This window comes from Scatophagus argus, chromosome 1 (genome assembly GCF_020382885.2).
Source record: "Scatophagus argus isolate fScaArg1 chromosome 1, fScaArg1.pri, whole genome shotgun sequence".
In the NCBI taxonomy this organism is placed as follows: domain Eukaryota; kingdom Metazoa; phylum Chordata; class Actinopteri; family Scatophagidae; genus Scatophagus; species Scatophagus argus.
In genome coordinates this window covers 29,020,797-29,039,839 of record NC_058493.1, presented here as the reverse complement: position 1 = coordinate 29,039,839, position 19,043 = coordinate 29,020,797, and the positions used below count along the sequence as shown (strand labels likewise).

General features: G+C 45.1%; 1 protein-coding gene across 1 annotated transcript; it reads left to right on the top strand.

The window, feature by feature from the left end:
- Positions 1-3,236: 3,236 nt before the first annotated feature.
- On the top strand, positions 3,237-5,455 carry LOC124063887 (C-type lectin BML-1-like). Its single transcript, XM_046397995.1, has 6 exons — positions 3,237-3,344; positions 3,576-3,693; positions 3,780-3,925; positions 4,146-4,292; positions 4,943-5,066; positions 5,333-5,455. The coding sequence occupies exons 1-6, from the start codon at positions 3,252-3,254 to the stop codon at positions 5,401-5,403; spliced, it is 699 nt and encodes a 232-aa protein (XP_046253951.1). The 5' UTR covers positions 3,237-3,251; the 3' UTR covers positions 5,404-5,455.
- Positions 5,456-19,043: the final 13,588 nt, after the last annotated feature.

The following is a 19,043-nucleotide window of genomic DNA, read 5'->3' as shown; positions in this document are numbered from 1 at the left end:
TGGTTGTACCTCACTGTAAAACCATGTGACATATCAAAGTAAAGATTGTTCAGTGGATATTTCAATGTGCATCACCCTTACAGTGGTATGTGTTGACGAGAGTATATGATGAATTCATGATTTTAGTTTTTGTTATAAAAAATGATTTGTTTGTTTTTTGTGATGTAGGGTTAGGGTTAGGGTTAGGGTTCACCTTAACCCTCACTTTGAGGGGGTGTGTTGTGTGGAGCAGGTGAAACAGATAGAATAAATGTACAATGTGCATACCTGGGTTTCCAGGATTGGCTCTGATCCAGCAGAAACAGTTAAAAGTACAGTATTAATAGTAGAGTACAGTAATATTATGTTGTCCCGTGTTTCCCTGTTCAGGGCAGTGACACTGATGCTCACTCAGTGTCACAAAAATTGTGCCTTTTCTCTTTAAGAGTTGGTTGTATACGGGTCACATAAGGGTCATGACCAGAGGATTATGGGTAGAGCGCCAACAGAGATATAACCTGTGACGGACTCACAGCGTTAAAAAACAAGATGGATTCTGCATTAGGTTTATGGCGCTAACATTGTCATGATGTTTTTGTGACTGTTTACAGTCATACCATTTTCCAGAGTCAGCGTTTAAGAGAATAAACATCATAAAAGCATCAGTATGAAGTGTGGCCCTTTATTAAACCAATGCAGCTATACTTACCATAATGCAGATTTCACACACACAAGCATCTTCATCTATCCCGTTTCACTGATTAATTGGGGCAAAAAGTAACATTTGACTTCTACTCAGCCAACAGAAAAAGGAAAAGGCCTGGAAAACAGGTGGAGGACCACCACCTCTGACAGGCACAGGAGATGGCCCTGAGCCAAAACCAAAGTACTGCTCAACTAAGACGTCAGCGGGACGAGACAAACAGTCTGGGCTTCAAAATCCCAACATAAACACAACACCCTGCAAACTAAAGCAGCTTCCTCATCTATGGGATCCTCAATTAGAGGACCTGACATTTTAATAGAAATTATTCTCCACTAAAATGTGCGTGACTGAATGAATGAAGGAGGAGCGGAAAAGGGGAGGAGACAAACCAAAACTCTGAGTTTACTGAAGAAAACCTGTTTCTGATCAGGTTATGTTCACAGACAGAAGTTACCGTGTTAACCGTCAACCCCATCCAACACCTTTGGGATGAACTGGAACGGAGATTGTGAGCCAGGCCTTTTGGTCCAACATCAGTGTGTGACCTCACAAATGCTCTACTGCATGAATGGGCACAAATTCCCACAGAAACACTCCAACATGTTGTGGAAAGCCTTCACAGAAGAGTGGAAGCTGTTAGAGCTGCAAAGCTGTCTGTGTGTTTACAATGAGACGTCATTAAAGTCCCTGTTGGTGAGATGGGCAGCTGTCCCAATACTTTTGTCTATATAGTGTATTTTCTGTACAATTTTTAACTTGGTATATATCAAGAAGGATTAACAAATTCTCCCATTCTGTGTAGTTCTGATCTGTTTGCTTTGAGTCAACACTGATACTATGTGGGTGGTGAATTAAACCTCCAGTATTTGATTTGTAAACACAGAATGTGGGAACGTATTGGAAAGATCAACAGTCAGCCCTCAGATGGTGCAGCACCAGAGGCTGCTGGTGGATTATTCTTTGAAGGCTCACAGGGAAACAAACAATCCATATTAGAATATCTTAAAAATATGGAGGTAACCTGCCATTCTTATATCCAGATGTAGTGAGGTTCACATTACAGGTGCATGTAAACACTCACCATACATTTATGGAACACATAAGGAACATTTTAAAGAGACAAAAACATATTTTTTTTAAATAATGGGAGGTGCAAGGACAGATAAAGCTTTATAAACAAGTTAAAAAAACCGGTTCTCAAAGATAAAGGAAGCCAGTATCTGAAGCAGTGCGGTCATGAGATCCATTTTCTTTGTTTTAGGTAAGACTCTTCAGCCTTCTGAACCTGCTGCAGTTTCCTTATTGACTTCACGAGCAAACCAGTAAAGCTGGTGATAAAAGGATGAGTGAATGTTTCAGGGTCTTTCAGAGTTAAAATGGTCTGACTAAGTTTTAGTTTAGTTTGCTGAGGCCACCAAGCATTGAGTGCAGTTTTTCTCTTTCTGCATTGTTAAAATAATCTCAGTTTTTCTTCGTTTAGCTTTAAAAGGTTTTTGCTCATCTGTGCATTAATGCTAGTGAGCCAGTGAGAACATGCAGTGCATTGGGGTCATTTGGTGAGACAAAAATATACAATTGTGTGTCATCAGCATAGAAATGGTAATTGACCTGGTGATGGTTAATACTGTTCCCAAACTGTAGCATTTATAATGAAAATACAACAAGGCCGAGAATTCTTCTTTGAGGAACTTGACGTGCGATGCCGCAGGTCTCTGGTGCATAAGAACCCAAGCTAATGCATGGTCAGAGAGACTGAGATCCAGAAGAAGAAGGACAGTCACGTTGTTAGCATCCACAGCTCAGGTCAGGTCAGTTCAAACTTTCAGGTTGTCTCTGTGCTGCAGTTTGCTTGATAACCAGATTGGAGCTTCTTTCAGGAGAAGTTTTACCACTGAACGCTGTGGGAAGAAGGCCGAGAGGCCACACATGACCATGGCTGCTGGTTTTAAATTGGCTTTAAATTCAGTAAGTGGTCAATGAACAGCAGAGAAAACGCAAAAGTAAGAACCAATGCTTCTGTTACAGTCTGTCCTCTGTTCTACACTGAGTATTGAAAGGAAAGGAAAGGAAAGTGACATATCTTGTCATTGGAGGGAACTCACTCCAACGAAATTTGTTCTCTGCATTTAACCCACCCAAGTGACGTGCACACACACACAGCAAACCCGGGGCAGTGGGCGACCGCGTGCAGCGCCCGGGGAGCAGTGGGGGTTAGGTACCTTGCTCAAGGGTACCTCAGCCATGGACACCGGGACGGGGAATCGAACCAGCGATCCACCGGTTACGGGTCCGAGACCCTAACCGCTGATCCACCCACAACATTGACTGATGAACTGTCTTCATTATCAGGTTTTTCCAATCTGAAATACAAAGAAATGTCACAATTTCAGCCACTTTGTACTTTTACTCCACTATGGTTATTTTCAGTCATCTTTGGAAAAACTTCAATTGAAATATACTTTGAATGTTTATTTTGGCTCACATTCCTTCTACTCACGGGGAGAAGGAGTTTATGAGCTGTGACATCCTGTGGAAAGTCTCTCACTGTTCAGTGTTTGATCACCGCATGGCTTCAGGCCATCAGCCGTTCATGATAAAACTGCTCACATCAGACTGGCATCCATCCAGACAGCAGACGAACGAGAGCGAAACACTTGAGGTGAGTCGTCTTTGTCTCGTGGTGTGCATCAGGTGAACAGTAAGGACCTTTAACTTTTCAGCTTTTCCGTGAAATCGTCCTTTAAGTCAAAGGTTCTTAATCTCTGACGAGTTCTTCTGATCAGATGATTAGTAAAAGCTTCGGGTCACAAAGTCACAAAGATTTTGAAAAGTGTTCTATGAACAAGAAGAATGTGTAGGTGTGTCACATCACTGCTGGCGTGTCCTGCAGGTGGTACTTCAGCTGCAGAATCCGGTGGGAGTCAGTGCGCCTTCAGCCATGCTTCCTGTTACGAAAGCCGCCTTCCTGTCTGCGGTGGTGCTGATGTTCATGTTGGACTCTGCAGCCGGTAAGAACCAAAGGACACTCACAGTCATGTTCTCCACAGACACCATGAACACAGCAGAGACACACCTTATGTGTTCTGTGCCACAGGGAATCTGCAGAACATGTGTAGTACACAGTACCCGGCCGTGCCGTGTCCATACAAGATCAACAACGAGGACTGGTTCCGGATGGGTGACAGGTACTGCGTGAAGGCGTTCTACCACACGAAACATCTGCCCTTCTATGAGGCGGAGGTGAGGAGAACAAACGCACCCTTGTCAGACAGTAACTGAGACGGCATCGTTTTCCTCGCCCTTTTGTCGTTGAACATTTAACACAAGGCAGTCTATCCAGATAAAATGGAAACTAAGAGGCGAACCAGAAGTTTTTCTGTCTCGAATGAGGGAGGATCAAACTGGGATGCACTCATGGTGACGACTAAGTCTTCCTGTTTTTTGTTCCTGTTGGTCTCAGAAAGTCTGTAACGGCTACAAACACAGCAACCGCCAAGGTCACCTGGTATCGATCCACAACGAGAAGGAGCACAATGATCTGATCTGTACCATGTACCGAGTCCACACGGGAAAACCTCATTACTGGATCGGGATGCACCGGGCACCAGTAAGTAATGAATGTTTCTGCTCAGCTGTGAACAAACGCCCAGTCAAGGTTTGCTCAATTGGTTGTTAGGAGTTCCCATTAGCATGGAAGACCGAGGCATCTCCACCTTCTCCCACGGGTAGATAATTCTTTGTAACATAAGAGTTTAGTTCACTCATTTTGTCTGTCGTCAGGTTTAATGTGTCTGTAGATAAGCCAAATTCAGTTTAGGCTTGAGGGTCAGTTTTCATGTTAACAGTTTTCTCTGTTGTATCATTTCAGTTCATGAATGCAACATAAACTATACTTAGAATTATAAATCAAACTTAACCAGCTGTTGTCTTTAGTTAAAGGATGTTTTGTGGCTGCAGACAAGAGAGACAAACATGACTCTATTGGTACTGAAGGTTGCAGACCCCTGGGTTGGAGTTTTAGGAGATAAATACACTTAGTACACTAAGTATACTTTGACACTTTGACTTTGACACTTTTAAATATTAAAGTCCGGGAAGGTCCTCAAGTATCTTTATTTTGTCATGTAACCCGAAAGGTTTACTGATAGATTCACATGCAGCGATGAGGTCTTTTGTCATTATCATATAAAATTTAGTGCTGTTATGAGCAAACTGAAGCATCAACTGCTCTGTTTTTTTTCCTTCACTTCCTTTCAGATTGATGACTATGATTTTGGTTTAGTTTGGATTGATGGCTCTAAAGGTGCTTACCTCAGGTGGGCTCCTCGCCAGCCAGACTTCTTCTTGTGGAGAGAGGGCTGCGTCGAGATGAACTACTGGGGTAAGTCAGCAGGCTGAGGAGGAGGAGGAGGAGGAGGAAGGAGTGTGTAGAGAGAGGAGGAGCCCACTCAGATTCCTCTGTTTCCTCTTGCACTTCTCAGTTTGAGTACATTTACTTCTGAGTACATGATCACAGTAAACCCACAGCAGTACACACAGCTGCAGTGACACACACGAGACCCATAAAGTAAACCAAACAGCTGAAGTGCTCGTCTGTCCAAAGTGGGAAAACTCCAGTGAAATCATGTTTCTGTTTGTGTTTTCCAGACTGGGGACTCTTGAACGACGAGATGTGCAGCCAACACCGGCCATATGTGTGTGCAGTGCAGATCAATTAGTTCAGAGTGAAGACACACAGTTTCACTACAATAAACGTTCAGAAGCAGCAAACATGGTGTCGTTTTTATTAGTGCTCATGTTCACCCGTCTGTCCTCTCACTGTCCTCAGAGAAAAGATCGACTTTACCATGGAGACCTTATCAATGAGTTTTAAACATTTCTCGGTACGGTCTTGAGCCCAGTTTCTCTGTTATCTAATAGATTGTTTCTGTCTTTAAATTGGAATTGATTTACTTGGTCAACAATGAAATTTAGAAGAAACTTCCAGCAGAAGATGCAGAATGGAGCTGCGTTCACTGCAGCCTCAATGACAATGTGGGGGTAAGCTGAAGGATGGAATTATGCAAAGTGCACAGGAAGCCACAAGATGGCGCTCCAACAGTGCTGTGACACAGACAGCTGATCAGCGGGCTGAGCTTTCACTGCTGGGTGTGCTGATAGCAGCATGTTTCTACAATATGTGAAAGAAGAGGGACAGCATGTACAGACTGAGGAGATGAAAGGTTTAATGTCGTTTGTCTGCAGCCCAGTGGGTGCAACCAGAGCAGCCAGCTTCATCTGCACGTAGTGAAGAAGAAAGGATGATTGTGAACAACAGGTCTGCATCCAAATACCACACAAAAAGGTGTCAGATGACAAAGTCCCAGCAGGGTGGATGTTGGGGGTGATGGGTGGGTCAAAACAGCACAGAACTTTTCCATTTTTACGCTTACCAACCCGCCTTTATTGCTGTTGGTTTTCCTGATTTGGTCTTGTGCACCTTCAAAAAGTTTCTGTGAAGGTGAACTCAGTGCTAAAAGTTTGGTGTTTGTGGAATGAGAGAGGACACCCAAGCTGAAGTTGTGAGTATCTCCATCTCTGCAGGTCTGAGCTTTTCAACCCCTTTTAGGTCCTGGTTCTGGTTCTGTAGCACATTTCCTGACTGGTTCAGTTTCAGTGCTTCCAACAGCAGCTGTTTTCTTTCAGTACGTCCTCATCACCTGCTCATGCTCTGTCGTGTCCCTGTCCCATCTGAGCCAATCAGGAGGAGCGCACAGCTGTCAGTTATGATGTTTCAGACCCTTTTTATCATGTCAAAGAACTAACGAAACCCAGACTCACCAGAAAAATGAACACTTGAACAAACATCAGCGTAATAAGAACTATCTAAAGAGGAAACGTTTATTGAGCTTTTAGTTTGGCTCATGTTCCATCTGCGAATGTGTGGGGGGTGGGCCTATGAGCTGTTCTGCAGCCAGCCACCAGGGGGCGACACATATGTTTTGTCTTGGTCTCAGGGGTCTGAAAGTGAATAACAATACAGATACACAAACGACAACACCGCAAATGAGAAGGTTGAATAAAAGTGGATAGAGCAACAAAACATCTGAGGCTTTTCTAAATGTCTTTACTGAAACCTGCAGCGTAACTCCCTCACATGCTGGCCACGGCCAACTCTTCCCCTGCTTGTGAGAATGCAAATGAATGCAGTGTCTTATTAAAATGCATCCAGTTAAAAAGAAAGGAAATATTCAGCAAGTGCTAAAGCGCAGCATTATAATTTCAAAACTTGCCTTTGTAGTTTGTGTTTCATCAGGGCGAGTGTGATGAAACGATTGTGACACTTTATTAGCGACTCATGCGAGGGCGAGAGAGAAAAGTCGACGGTTGAGTTTCGCTACAGGAGCGTCAGAGCAGCTTTTTATGTGAATCTCACTGAGTTTAACGACACGCTCTGCATGTTCAGCTTCCACTGCTGAAGACTTCTGCTGTATTGAACCACAGCGCAGAAGATTTCTTACTGCCTTTAATGTTTCTGTTAAACTCTGTCCACCTTTTCTTACGTGCACACGCAAAGGAGTGACAGGAAGTACTGCAGCGTGTTCTTTAAAACAACCTGATCTCACTGACGGCTCAGAGGAAGCTTGTCACAGCTTTTACACTCACTTCCTTCTGTTGTCACAATAAAAGAATCTGATTTACAATAGACAGAGAGGCCTTACTGGGAGATGTTCATGAAAGAAACAGTCCACCCAAAAATAAAGATTCACTCACTGAAGTTCCTCAGTCTTCACAGTAAAACAGCGTCGCAGCATTCAGTGAAACAGCTGAAGGATCGGATCACGAAAAGCGAGTTCACATGGTGCTCTGAACTGTGACTGACTTGTCTGCTCCGTGAAAGAAGCTCCTGTCGGCGTCTATGATCTTCTGACTCCTGCAGAGAACGAGCTGCTGGCCACGACGTCCAGAATCAAACAATCACAGGATCTGCACGCTAAAGCGTATGTCTGTGAACAGCAAGTGGAAGCTAAACCCGGAAGCACGCAGCACATCATCAGCAAATCTGTGGGCCAAAATGTGCTTTTTATTCATTTTGTTAGTACGTTTTAGAAAGCAGACGTTTTCACGTTGGACTGGTGAAGCTGATGGTCTGAGAAGAGAAAAGCTGTTCCCGATCAGAGGAGAAGCATTCAGCCGAGTGGTTTCACCGTCTCAATAATTCAAGCTCACAGAGGAAGACTGAATTATTGAAGTGTTAGTCTGATGAAGGCTGTGAGAGCTTCACATTCTCTGATCTCCTATCAGACTGCAGCTGATCTGTGATCAGATCTCTGTTATCCCCTCCGTCATCAGCTGTAATTCATTCAGCTGTACAAAAATCCATCTTACTATTCCTAACAGACAGGAAGTACTCACATACTTCATTCAAGTACAAATACCTAAAAACTGTACTTTTACATCAGATTCACATTATGACAGGTTAAGAGAAGACTTTATCTCTGGAGGTAAAATTACAAACTACCCAGCAAAATTACAGTCCAGCAATACAATGTCAGTTATTCTACAAAAATGTCCTTGTATTACAGTATTTGTACATAGTGAGATTACTGCATTTACTGACAATCAAAATGGAGGAAGTTATGGATGCTTATTAGCTGCGCGTCTCCATATCAGAGAAACAGTCAGGAGGCAGGAGGACATCAGACTGACTGTTAAAACACCATGTGAACTCATAGATAAACTTCAGCTGACTCTGAGCAGGGCCGTAGCTGGGAGTTAAATGGGTCTGGATGGGTGGTGCCACCCTGGAACACCACCGCCAACTACACGTACTGCTAACATTACACTTCATTTGAAATGTAGTTTTTAATAGAAGACAATGTCTCTGGAGAAATGACTGGACAGTGGAGGAACTATAAAGCTGTTACTTTATTTTTTATTCTGTTTTTCTGTGATTAAGTTGTGACTGTGTGATAACTGTGTCCTCACTGTGTTAGTCTTCTCTCTGGTTTATTTCATCTTGGGGTGTTACTTTTTCTAATTTGGTTCTAATTTAGTTTTAACAACCGTCCACACCCCCACATTCACTGATCACACTTCATCACATTCACTGACTGGGGAGGGTAAAAGTGCTGCAGGAGACAAATGAAGTGGCAGGCGATGGAAACGTTCAGGTCAGTCATCTCTCTCACATGATATCGAATACATGAGGAACATGTTTTGTTGAGCCTTCATTGACATGAGTGAAGTACGCTGACAGCAGCATATTTTCCTCCCGTCCCTGAACTCGTCTGTAGTTATGTAACGGCCAACATGCATTCACTTCCTGCACAGCTGCGGCAGAGCAAAGCATCAACACTGCAGGTTCAACTTTCAGTCCCTGAAATTACGTTGACATGTAATGACGAGGTTAGCCCAGCCCAACACCAGGTTCTGACCTAGTCTGGTTAGCTTTCTGGTGGCTCGTTCCAGCCCCTGCAGGACCAGAACTTGTTGTATTTTATTTGTAGTGGACTTTTATTTTGACACTGGGTTGTACCAAATGAAAGCATCCTGCTCCTTCATGTGTCGGGTCATGTGCTGAACTGGATTCCTGCAGCTGCTGGGGTCTCCCCTGCAGATCTGACCCCTCTGACCTGCCCTACTGCGATCCCTCCACTCGACCCGGCTGAACTCTGCTGGTATGCTAAGTCTGCTGTTGTGTCTGATTAAGACTCAGATTAACTCTTTAAGACACAGCATTCGGACCAGGTAGCCGTGAACATCCAAATCAAAATGTTGGACCACAACCAGCAACTGCAGAAACATTAATTATACTGTGTAGACAAAAGTATTGGGACATATCTCTTCATTACTGAAAAGTATCCAGACAGCCCTCTTCATGGGTCTGTTCCTCAGGGTTTGTTCTTGGCCCCTGACTTCCAGTGAAGGGAAATCTTAATGCTTCAGCACACCAAGACATTTTGGACAATGCTATGCTTCCAACTTTGTGGCAACAGTTTGTTGAAGGCCCTTTTCTATTCCAGCATGACTGTGCCCCAGTGCACAAAGCAAAGCTCCATAAAGACATGGTTGGATGAGTTTGGTGTGGAAGAACTTGACTGGCCCACACAGAGCCCTGACCTCAACCCCATCCAACACCTTTGGGATGAACTGGAACGGAGATTGTGAGCCAGGCCTTTTGGTCCAACATCAGTGTGTGACCTCACAAATGCTCTACTGCATGAATGGGCACAAATTCCCACAGAAACACTCCAACATGTTGTGGAAAGCCTTCACAGAAGAGTGGAAGCTGTTAGAGCTGCAAAGCTGTCTGTGTACACAACCAGTCAGAACGCTGGACACACTTTCTAATTCAACATTTTATATTCATACAGAAGGCGTTGAAATTATGACAAAACAAATATGGAATTATGTAGTCAACAAAAATGTGTTAAACAACCTGGAGTTTGTTTCAAATTTTCAATTCTTGGAAGTAGCCATGAATGATTTCCTTCAGCTAACTGATGTTTAATTCGGGCTTCCCGTCAGTCTCTGTGAACTGACAGTGTGAGGGCTGCTTCACGGGACTCAGTAAAGCAGTGAGATGACAGAATATCACAGCTGACGTTCTGCATTTGTCGCCTCAGTCAGACTCGCTCTGCAAACTCGTCCTTTTCTTCCCTCGACTTCAGAGTCGCTCACGACCGAGAGCTTCGCTTCCCGCCAAGATAAATGATGGCTGCTCTCTGAGCTGGAACTGAGGAGGGGGGAGGAGGAGGAGGAGGAGGAGGAGGAGGAGGGGGTGGATGATTGATGATGCTGTGAGATGGTGACGGAGGCATCACAGCTCCACCTGTGCCTCCCCGACACATCGTGTGGACAGGAGGTCATCGCCGAGGCCTGACTGCATCGTGCACAGGAACATGTGGACTCTACTGTCCTCAGTGTGGACTCAGGTGGAGGGTGATGTTTCCCAAATGCAGGTTCTGAAAGGAAGTTACCCAACAACAAAGTCCTGTTTCTGTCGCTCAGATTTTCATGAATAAAATTAACAACTAAGAGTTAATTAATTCGTTATTCATGTGGCAAACTGCAGCTTTCCTCAGAATCCACAATACCAGCCATGAACCCCCTGAAGACCTTTGCTTTTAAAACAGACCAGTGCTTAAAAGGCAGAGTATCTTCTCTGATCTGAGGTCAGTTTGGAGCAGGTGGACGGTTCCTGAGATGGAAATGTGAGCGTTCCTCAGGCTTTTCACTGCAGGCTAACGAAGGCTGCTTCAGTGCTCATCGCACCTCTAAATAATCATCATATTCAGCTCTTTTATTTCATCTGAACTAATTAAAGTGATGAAATCTGGAGCAATAATAACCTGCTTTTAAAATGTTCATGGCGCTGGGAAGCTTTGGGCAAACAGGAAATTAGTGGAGGAAAAGGCTGATGATGAAAAGGTGAGAAGGAGGCAGCAACACAGCAGGCAGGCTTCAGTGAGAGGTGGAGGCCTGCAGAGGAGTCCACAACCACAGCAACCTAATCAAACTGTCTGTCCTCTTAGCGCTGATGTTCCACTGGCCTGCACTCCACTGAGAGGATTTGCTCATGTTTTGTTCACTTAATGCCTCCTCTTCCTGCCGGCCTGCGCTCAGCTCCTCCTGTTCTGATCCCGACATGTGAACAGGTGGACTGTCGGGTCCAGTTTCCATCAGTGTGTAACACACGAGTGAGTCCACGGTGTTCAAAGTTCACGAAGTTAAACTGGTGTTGGTGTGTTTTCAGTGCGCACAGATCATCCGCGTCTGCAGGCCTCAGCATCACAGAGGAGCTTCATCCTCCTGCTGGCACGACTCCGTTCAGCGTCTGAGACGGACTTGAGACGGATCCTGCCCGGCTCTCAGCCTCCGGGGAGGGCAGCTCAGCTGTGCGCAGCGCCGCCCTCCCTCTCTCTCAGCCCGGCTCCTTCTCCTCACACACTCGCTGACTGCGGCGGGGGACTTGGGTCGTTTGTTGCGCTCTTTTGCCGCGTGGATGGAGTCGTCGTCCCCGCAGGATTCAGCGAACGACACGTGCAGGAGCGGCTCTGAGTCCGCCACGACGCCGAGCCCGGAGACTCTGAGGGACGGAGAGCACCCGCCTCCGGCCGGGAGACACAGCAGCTCCGGCTCCTCCAGCTCCTCCGGGTCCGCTTGCTCCGGGTCCAGCTGCAGCAAAGGTCAGACCTGAGCTTTCTGTTGTGTCAGGCTGTAGCGCAACAACTTCACACACACACACACACACACGCACGCACATGTACGCACACACATGCGCGCACACACACAGCAGCTTGAGCAGGCTGTGGTGGAGGTCTGGAGGTCGGATCAGCTCGTTAGGTGAACAACGTGCCTCCAGCTGACAGTGAAAACCGGCTGAACCAGTCGTGTGTGTGATATTTCAGATGAGGCGGGATGAACTTCACGTCTTTGGGACAGTTCAGCTTTCTTTCTGACATTTTATAGACAAAACAATGAGCTACAGGAAAATAACAAAAATAATAATCCGTAATGAAAAGCTCAACGTGATGAGATCAGCACACTAAGACTTACTGAAACTGAGCCTCAGTAACTCAGTAACTCACCTGCTAAATGCAATAAGGTCTTACTGCTGATATGTGAATACTAGTACTGTAAATACTGCGTGTTTCTGTACAGTTTATTACAAAAAACTAGAGTAAATATCCTCCTGTTTGTACCGTCATCACCATCGTGCTGCCGTGACCCTGCAGGACTGATAAACGTTTAAGGCTCACCTTCATTTTCATCTCAGACACACCTGAAGCGTCTGGTGACTGCATCTTATACAGGTGTGACACTGATGAGACACAGACAGACAGACAGACACACGGACAGACAGACAGACAGACAGACACACGGACAGACAGACAGACAGACACACACACGGACAGACAGACAGACAGACAGACAGACAGACAGACACACAGACGGACACAGACAGATAAAGGTGTTTGGACAAACCTTATGGTGGGCCAACCTGTGGCCCGCAGATCCTGGATGAAACAGTGACGGGATTAATCAAGTAAACAAGTGTCAGGTGGATGGATGGTGTATCCGGGTTGTTTGTTAAGAAACACACACACACACCCTCACACACACCGTGCTGGCAGTGCAGCTGGCTCATCAGGCAGCTCTGCAGAGAGGGCGACAGGCGGTCAGATCGAGCTTCATTCAGCTTGTTACGTAACAGCAGAGAGGAAAACTCCCACAGCAGACAAGAGGAGCCCAGCAAATACTGAGAGATGAATAAAAATCATCTCCCAGAGATCACTGGGTCCCACGCTGCATTCAAAGACATCTTGTAAACTCGATGAGCCATTTATGGTGTTGAAACAGCCGCTGGTTGGTTGACCCACACAGCTGACGCATCTGAGACGAAACCAGTGGGAGAAATAATCAGTTAAAGTATTAATATAACAGTGTAAAAATGCTCTGTTACAAGTGCAGTCACAGCACACGACCTCACAGGTTTCATGTTCACATCATCCCGGAAAGCCAGAAATTCTCTGAAAATAAACAAACAAAACAGGTTGTGTGTGACATTTTGTTGTGTATTAAACATAAAAATGTGTGAAATTTCCTCAGAATGCTGTTTCTGACAGCACTTGAAGGCAGCAGGAGTGTGTTGCATAAGAGGTGACGGGTTAGAAGTGTGTGACAGCTTTAAGAACAGACCTGTGAATGGACTTCAGGCTGAAATCGCTGCCTGAAGGACACCAACAGAAAACTTTATTCATACCACTGAAACTTTACACGCCGACCCTCTGGACAACGGGCCCGAAAAACATGTCCACACACAGTGTTCCCAAAAGCCCAAAATGATCCCCATTTTACAAGTCCACACACACACTTTACTTTTTCTGTCTGTTGTGTTCGTCTTCGTTTTCATGTTGTTGCGTGTTCATATGAGACGAGTGTCTCAGCCCCTCGAGGATTCTCTGACTCGCCTATACAACTTCTTCTTCTTCTCTTCTTCCTCTTCCAGACTGTTTTAGCATCATTGCAAACAATAAATGTGAGCCTTCATCTTTTTCTCTCAGTGTGTCGACCGTCTCGTCCCTTTTGTGGATCATGAAGGTGTTTCACAGCTGCTCACTGAGTCGGGATGAACGACTTCTCTGATTCTGCCTTTTGTGTTGTTATTTTGGTAAATCACTTGACCTCCTGTCATGTCCTCGGCTTAAAGCTGATAGACTCCCACACTCAGGAGGTTGTCCGCACCAAGAACGATAGCGGTAACAGTTAGGGCAACTAACTGTGATGATGACGAGCAGCAACGTTCTGGAAACGTTCTGCCACTCCAAGCTGAGGCTGAACACCTCAGGAGACAGAAGTCTCAGACCAGCTGGTTAAAGGAAAACAAACTGATTGGTCCACCTCACTGTCAGTCACTTCATCAACAGCGCTGGACCTTGAGATGATTTCTGTGGTTAGCAGGTTTTGGTTCTGTTTAAGTACTGTGATTGAATCAAGTATCGTACTCAGAAAGTGCGCCTTCAGGCGAGCTGTCGGGACAGGATGTGATGTCACAGCTGTACAGTCATTGCCTTCAGCCCCCTCCAGCACTGACGTGGTGGGAAAAGCACACGCAGAGCTGATGTGGGTGGTGCTTGATCAGGCCTAGGAGAGCTGACCAATCAAAACAGACTGGGCTTCTCGGATCTTAAAGAGAAAACTTTGGGGTGAATAGAAGTGCTGCAGCAATGGACAGTGTGACAAAAATCACGTCACCAAGTCATGCTTTCACCATCTGAAGGGGCGTGCACACACATCAGCACAGAACAGCCAATAGGAAATGACCTGTGATTGGCTAAAGTCTCTTGTTAGATTTTAAATTCGCTGTGATGACAAGCCAAGAGTAGGACTCATCTTCTTCTCTTCTTCCCTGAGCTATGACTCTCAGGCATCAAAGCTCGTCTGAACTCCACAGTGAAGTCCTTCACGCGCCGTTCACATGGCGTTTGACCTGCCGTCACTGCTCTGCGTTGACCTCAGACTCACCTTCAACTCGCAGGAGCTTTGCTCAGATCTCAGATCAGCTTTGAATGAGCTGATTCGGTCACTTTCAGAGCAGCTGAATGTGATTGCGTGACCCACAAACTGAATGACCAAGTTATTTTGGTCGCTGGTCTCCGGTGACTGTGGTTTGGATGCTGGTGGAGGTTAAACTCTACAGGCAGCAGCTGAACCACCAACACCAGCAGGATTTAATTCTCCACCAGACTTTGATTTGTCAGTTCATATAGAGATAAACCGGTCTGAGTCTCTGAGGATTTTGTGGTTCCTGGGACAGTTTGCAGGGTTTTCATTGGCTCAGATCTAAAAACTGTTGGGAACATGGACGTATGAACCACATCTCCTAAGTCTGGACCAAAGAGGTGGACTGTCCGACCAACAGTGGGGTCACACTCGTGATGGTGCCCACCGTGACAAACACATGGTGACTGAAGGCTAAAGACGAAGCTTTAACATACAGCCGTCATGTTACATAAGCAGCAATGTGTGACTCACACCGACTCTGAATGAGCTCCATGCAATCTGCTGCTGCTGCTGATCTGCCCGGATACCTGCGCTTCCATGAGGCCCTGATGTCTGATTGGTCACCTCTGATGTTTTTGAGTATTTCAGATGATCGTCTGCTGATTTGGCGTTGAACAGGTTCAGTGAGCACAGTTGGAGGTTTGAGGCTTTCTGCTAATTAAAACCTCCAACAGTGAGGCTTATGGCCATTTTAATTTTGTTCTAACCCTGAAATTACCTTACACCATTTCACCCGACCATTTCAGCAGGACCAGATTAGGAAATAACAAGGCTTCATACTAAAATATGACCAAATAAACTTATCAGTCAGGTGGAATTGGAATCAAAGGCCTGTTTCTAATATAAACCTGCCTCCAATAAAGGCCTGGGTCCCCCTGCAGTCGAGAAATACAGTTTGTATACAGAACAGTGCATTTTATACGAAGAAAGCTGAGGTGGTTTAACAATACTTTAAAATCATTTCTGATTACTTCACATCCTGCAGGATTTCATGGCGTAACACAATGGTGCTACTCTGAGAGAAATATGCAAATTTACTGTGAAATTATACTAATAGTGAGTACTTCTATCTAATCCACTTTCATTTCACCTGCTCCTTCTTTTCTTCATGCTTGGTAAAACCTGTACTTGAGCCTTTTCACAAAACATCTCCTCCTTCCTCCACACTCATGTATGAACTAAACTACTGCACTCTAAATATAATTACCCAGAGTGCCTCTTGCTCAGGTCTGAAGCCTGCTGTTAGCATGTTGGCAGCTCCTTTGTGCAGCGGTGGGCCTGTTTGGCTGAACATGCCTCGCTTGCCCCGTGATAGAGACAGAGGACTGCTGTCATGGAGATTTCATCTTCTCTGTCAGACCTCGATCTGGCTGCAGGACCAGATGGAGGAGAGCTCTGATCAGATGTTCAGATGCACATGCAGATACACCCTGTAGGAAATCAGGTGGATTCGTTGCTGAATCATAATTCCTGTTGTGTAAAACTTAAAGAATTCAGCATTCAGTAGCTGCACGCATCAATAGTTTAGAGTCGACTGCTTAGCCTGATGATACACTCACACCAAAATACAGTTAATAAAACCAACATGAGGTCTTGTCTGTTCAGAGATAAGCTGCCAAAGTGTATCTGTCTCTTTAAAAACCTCTGGCTGCCTCCTGTTTCACTGAGAATCCATCACAGTCCAGAGTTTCCTCCTGCAGAGATCAGCTCAGAGAAAACACATACTGTACATACTTCTGTATACTCTGCATACATGTTTGTATACTTCATGTATGTTTCTCAGTATGTATGTAGGATTCATGGATGTGAAAAGACAGTTCTCATCATTGGACAAACTCGTGTGACTCAAAGTAAATAATGTGTTGAAATATGTTTCAGTTTGTGAGGAACTTTGTGCTGCATGTTTGTATGAAAGGCGCTGCAGGAATAAAGTTGAGCCGCGTTGAGCTTTTCAGTTTTTTCTTCCTGTGTGACTGCAGAGAGGCTGAACCAGCTGAGGAGAAGCTGCATGAACATCATTCACTCCTTCAGATAGCATCGGAGTTGAGCCTCTAATGATAAAATGATGAGGTCGATCTGTCTGAGTGACGGCCGAGCGGCAGCTGGAAAACACATCAGGCTGTCTGTCAGCTCTTCCTTTTCTTTATCTACGTACTGCCTGCTGCACATTTTCATCAGTCGACGTCACTTCGTTTATCGTTTTAATTAATTGTAATGTTAAAATGGCAACCATCTCGTTCCTCCCATGCTGTTCATTTGGAGGCTGGAGCACTTTGGTCAACTGTTTCTTCTACTTTTTTATTAAAATATTTGAACAGACTTTCATCACTTCTGCACAAACTCTGGCTCCAAATGACATCACTGGAACAAGATGGCAGCGCTCATATTTTGACTTCACTTTTGTACAGTGGGAGAATGCAGTATACATATTACAGTGTACAGCGACCAACACAACTGGCTGCATGCTTCATGCTGAGATGGTGAACCTGTTAGCATCGTCACTGGTAACATATTAGCATGATGTTAGCATTATTTCAAAGCCATTCTGAGCTTCACAGAGCTGCTGGCTACAGTTTAAGCTGCTGTGATGAGACCACATTAATGCTGTGTCTGCATTAATGTTAGTCTGATTGTTCTGTGTTTGTGATGTGTGTGTTGACGTTCAGGTAAAGTTTCCCTGCAAGACCGTTAAACTGCTACGAATCCCGATGAGCCTCTTTCTGTACGCTGCTCGCTGATGCCTTTGATGTCAGTGCGTTTTTCCAGCGTCATGGAGGTGGAGTGTGTTTTGAGGTTGATTTGCATACAAAGCTATTCTTGCCTCCTCTTTGTTCCTGCACAGAGTGTGGAAAGAGTAGCTGTCCTCATCAGTCGGAAGTGTTTATCTCGTTGGTACGGTGCAGATTCGGCGTGAAAACACAGAATGGGAAAATTGTTGTGTGGGATTAGTGGTTCTGTGAGATCAGTGCAGCGACACAGTGTGTTAGCGGTGCTGACAGAATCAGCTGAAGATGCTCTGAATGTGTGATAAACTGAAGCACCGCGTGGCTTCGCCCTGATGTTTGTAGATCATCAGACACAGAGGTGTGCTGTCACATCCACACTGCGGACGTCAGACAAAAACTGTAAACTGTTACCTGCTTCTTCAGCTTCAGCTTCTGGTGTCGCTTCGACAATTTCCTCCCATCTCGTGTTGGACTCAGACGAGCAGTCAGACGAATGATGGCCCAACAACAGGGAACGACTGTAACAAAAAGTGGGATTTGTCATTGCTCATTGTTCACACGTGTGCATGCTTTTGGCTTGTTAAATACCAAACTCATACTCATACATGGACATGAGCCATTTTTGTGCACAGAATATGTAGTAAAAAAAAAAAGTCTGTTGTGAACATACTGTAAGTGAAGGCATCATCAGATGTCGGAGGTGCCCTTCACATCAATTTCACAGATGAGTCTTTTATAATGGAGGTCCATGTGGGCTCCGCTTTTACAGCACTGACCTGAAGGAGATGAAGTAGACGTTGCACATCGACCAACAGCAGAGACTCACTGCATGTGTGTGTGTGTGTGTGTGTGTGTGTGTGTGTGTGTGACTCTGAAACCTGAAACCAAAAGAAAAATGAAAGAGGTTCTTGTGCCTCTGATTATTTTTCTCTCTGTGAATCCACCAGGGAATCTCACATGATGCAAACATGTTTGTTTTCTGTGTGTGTGTGTGTGTGTGTGTGTGTGTTGTACAGTAAGCACCAGCTTGTCCTTCAATTTATCATCTGCAGAGAAATAAGTAATGGAGCACCGTGTTCAAGGTGACAAACTGTGTCATTGTGTCTGTTTCTCTTGTTTCTGTTGTTACACACTCAGCGTTAACATCCGTATGGGCGTCGCTTGAGGATCCCTGAGTTATTATTTCATTTTGGAGCTCAGTGATCCTGTGGAAACACCGCAGCTGAACTGTCGTCGTCCTTCTGGAGGTTCAGGTGGTGCTGAGCGTCATGAGCGGTTGTCTGCGGTGTTGAGATCAAAGCAGGTGTTCCTGTCAGCTGGATCTGATCTGGCGTCAGTTGAAGGCCTCTGCAGACTCGTGCTGACTGAACACGAGCTCTTGTTGCACTGTGAGCAGCAGTTGGTGTTTGCTCTGGTGATGTGCTGTGTTGAATTTTGCCCATATTTTCCGAGTTGCCCCTTTAAAAAACAAACGGATGTGTTTTGGAGGTTGTGAAGCAGTTTTCCTACATGAGCAGGTTTGGCAGTTCTGAAAGGTGTTGAAAGTTTTTCCTGATTTTGAGGGGTTTAGGAATTCTTGAGGC

What these genes read in the sequence shown, in the direction of transcription:
- LOC124063887 (XM_046397995.1), top strand. Translation starts at nt 3,252, where the DNA reads ATGGCTTCAGGCCATCAGCCGTTCATGATAAAACTGCTCACATCAGAC. An exon ending in CATGTTGGACTCTGCAGCCG is followed by an intron (nt 3,694 to 3,779) that starts GTAAGAACCAAA and finishes TCTGTGCCACAG; the next exon opens with GGAATCTGCAGAACATGTGT. An exon ending in TGCCCTTCTATGAGGCGGAG is followed by an intron (nt 3,926 to 4,145) that starts GTGAGGAGAACA and finishes TGTTGGTCTCAG; the next exon opens with AAAGTCTGTAACGGCTACAA.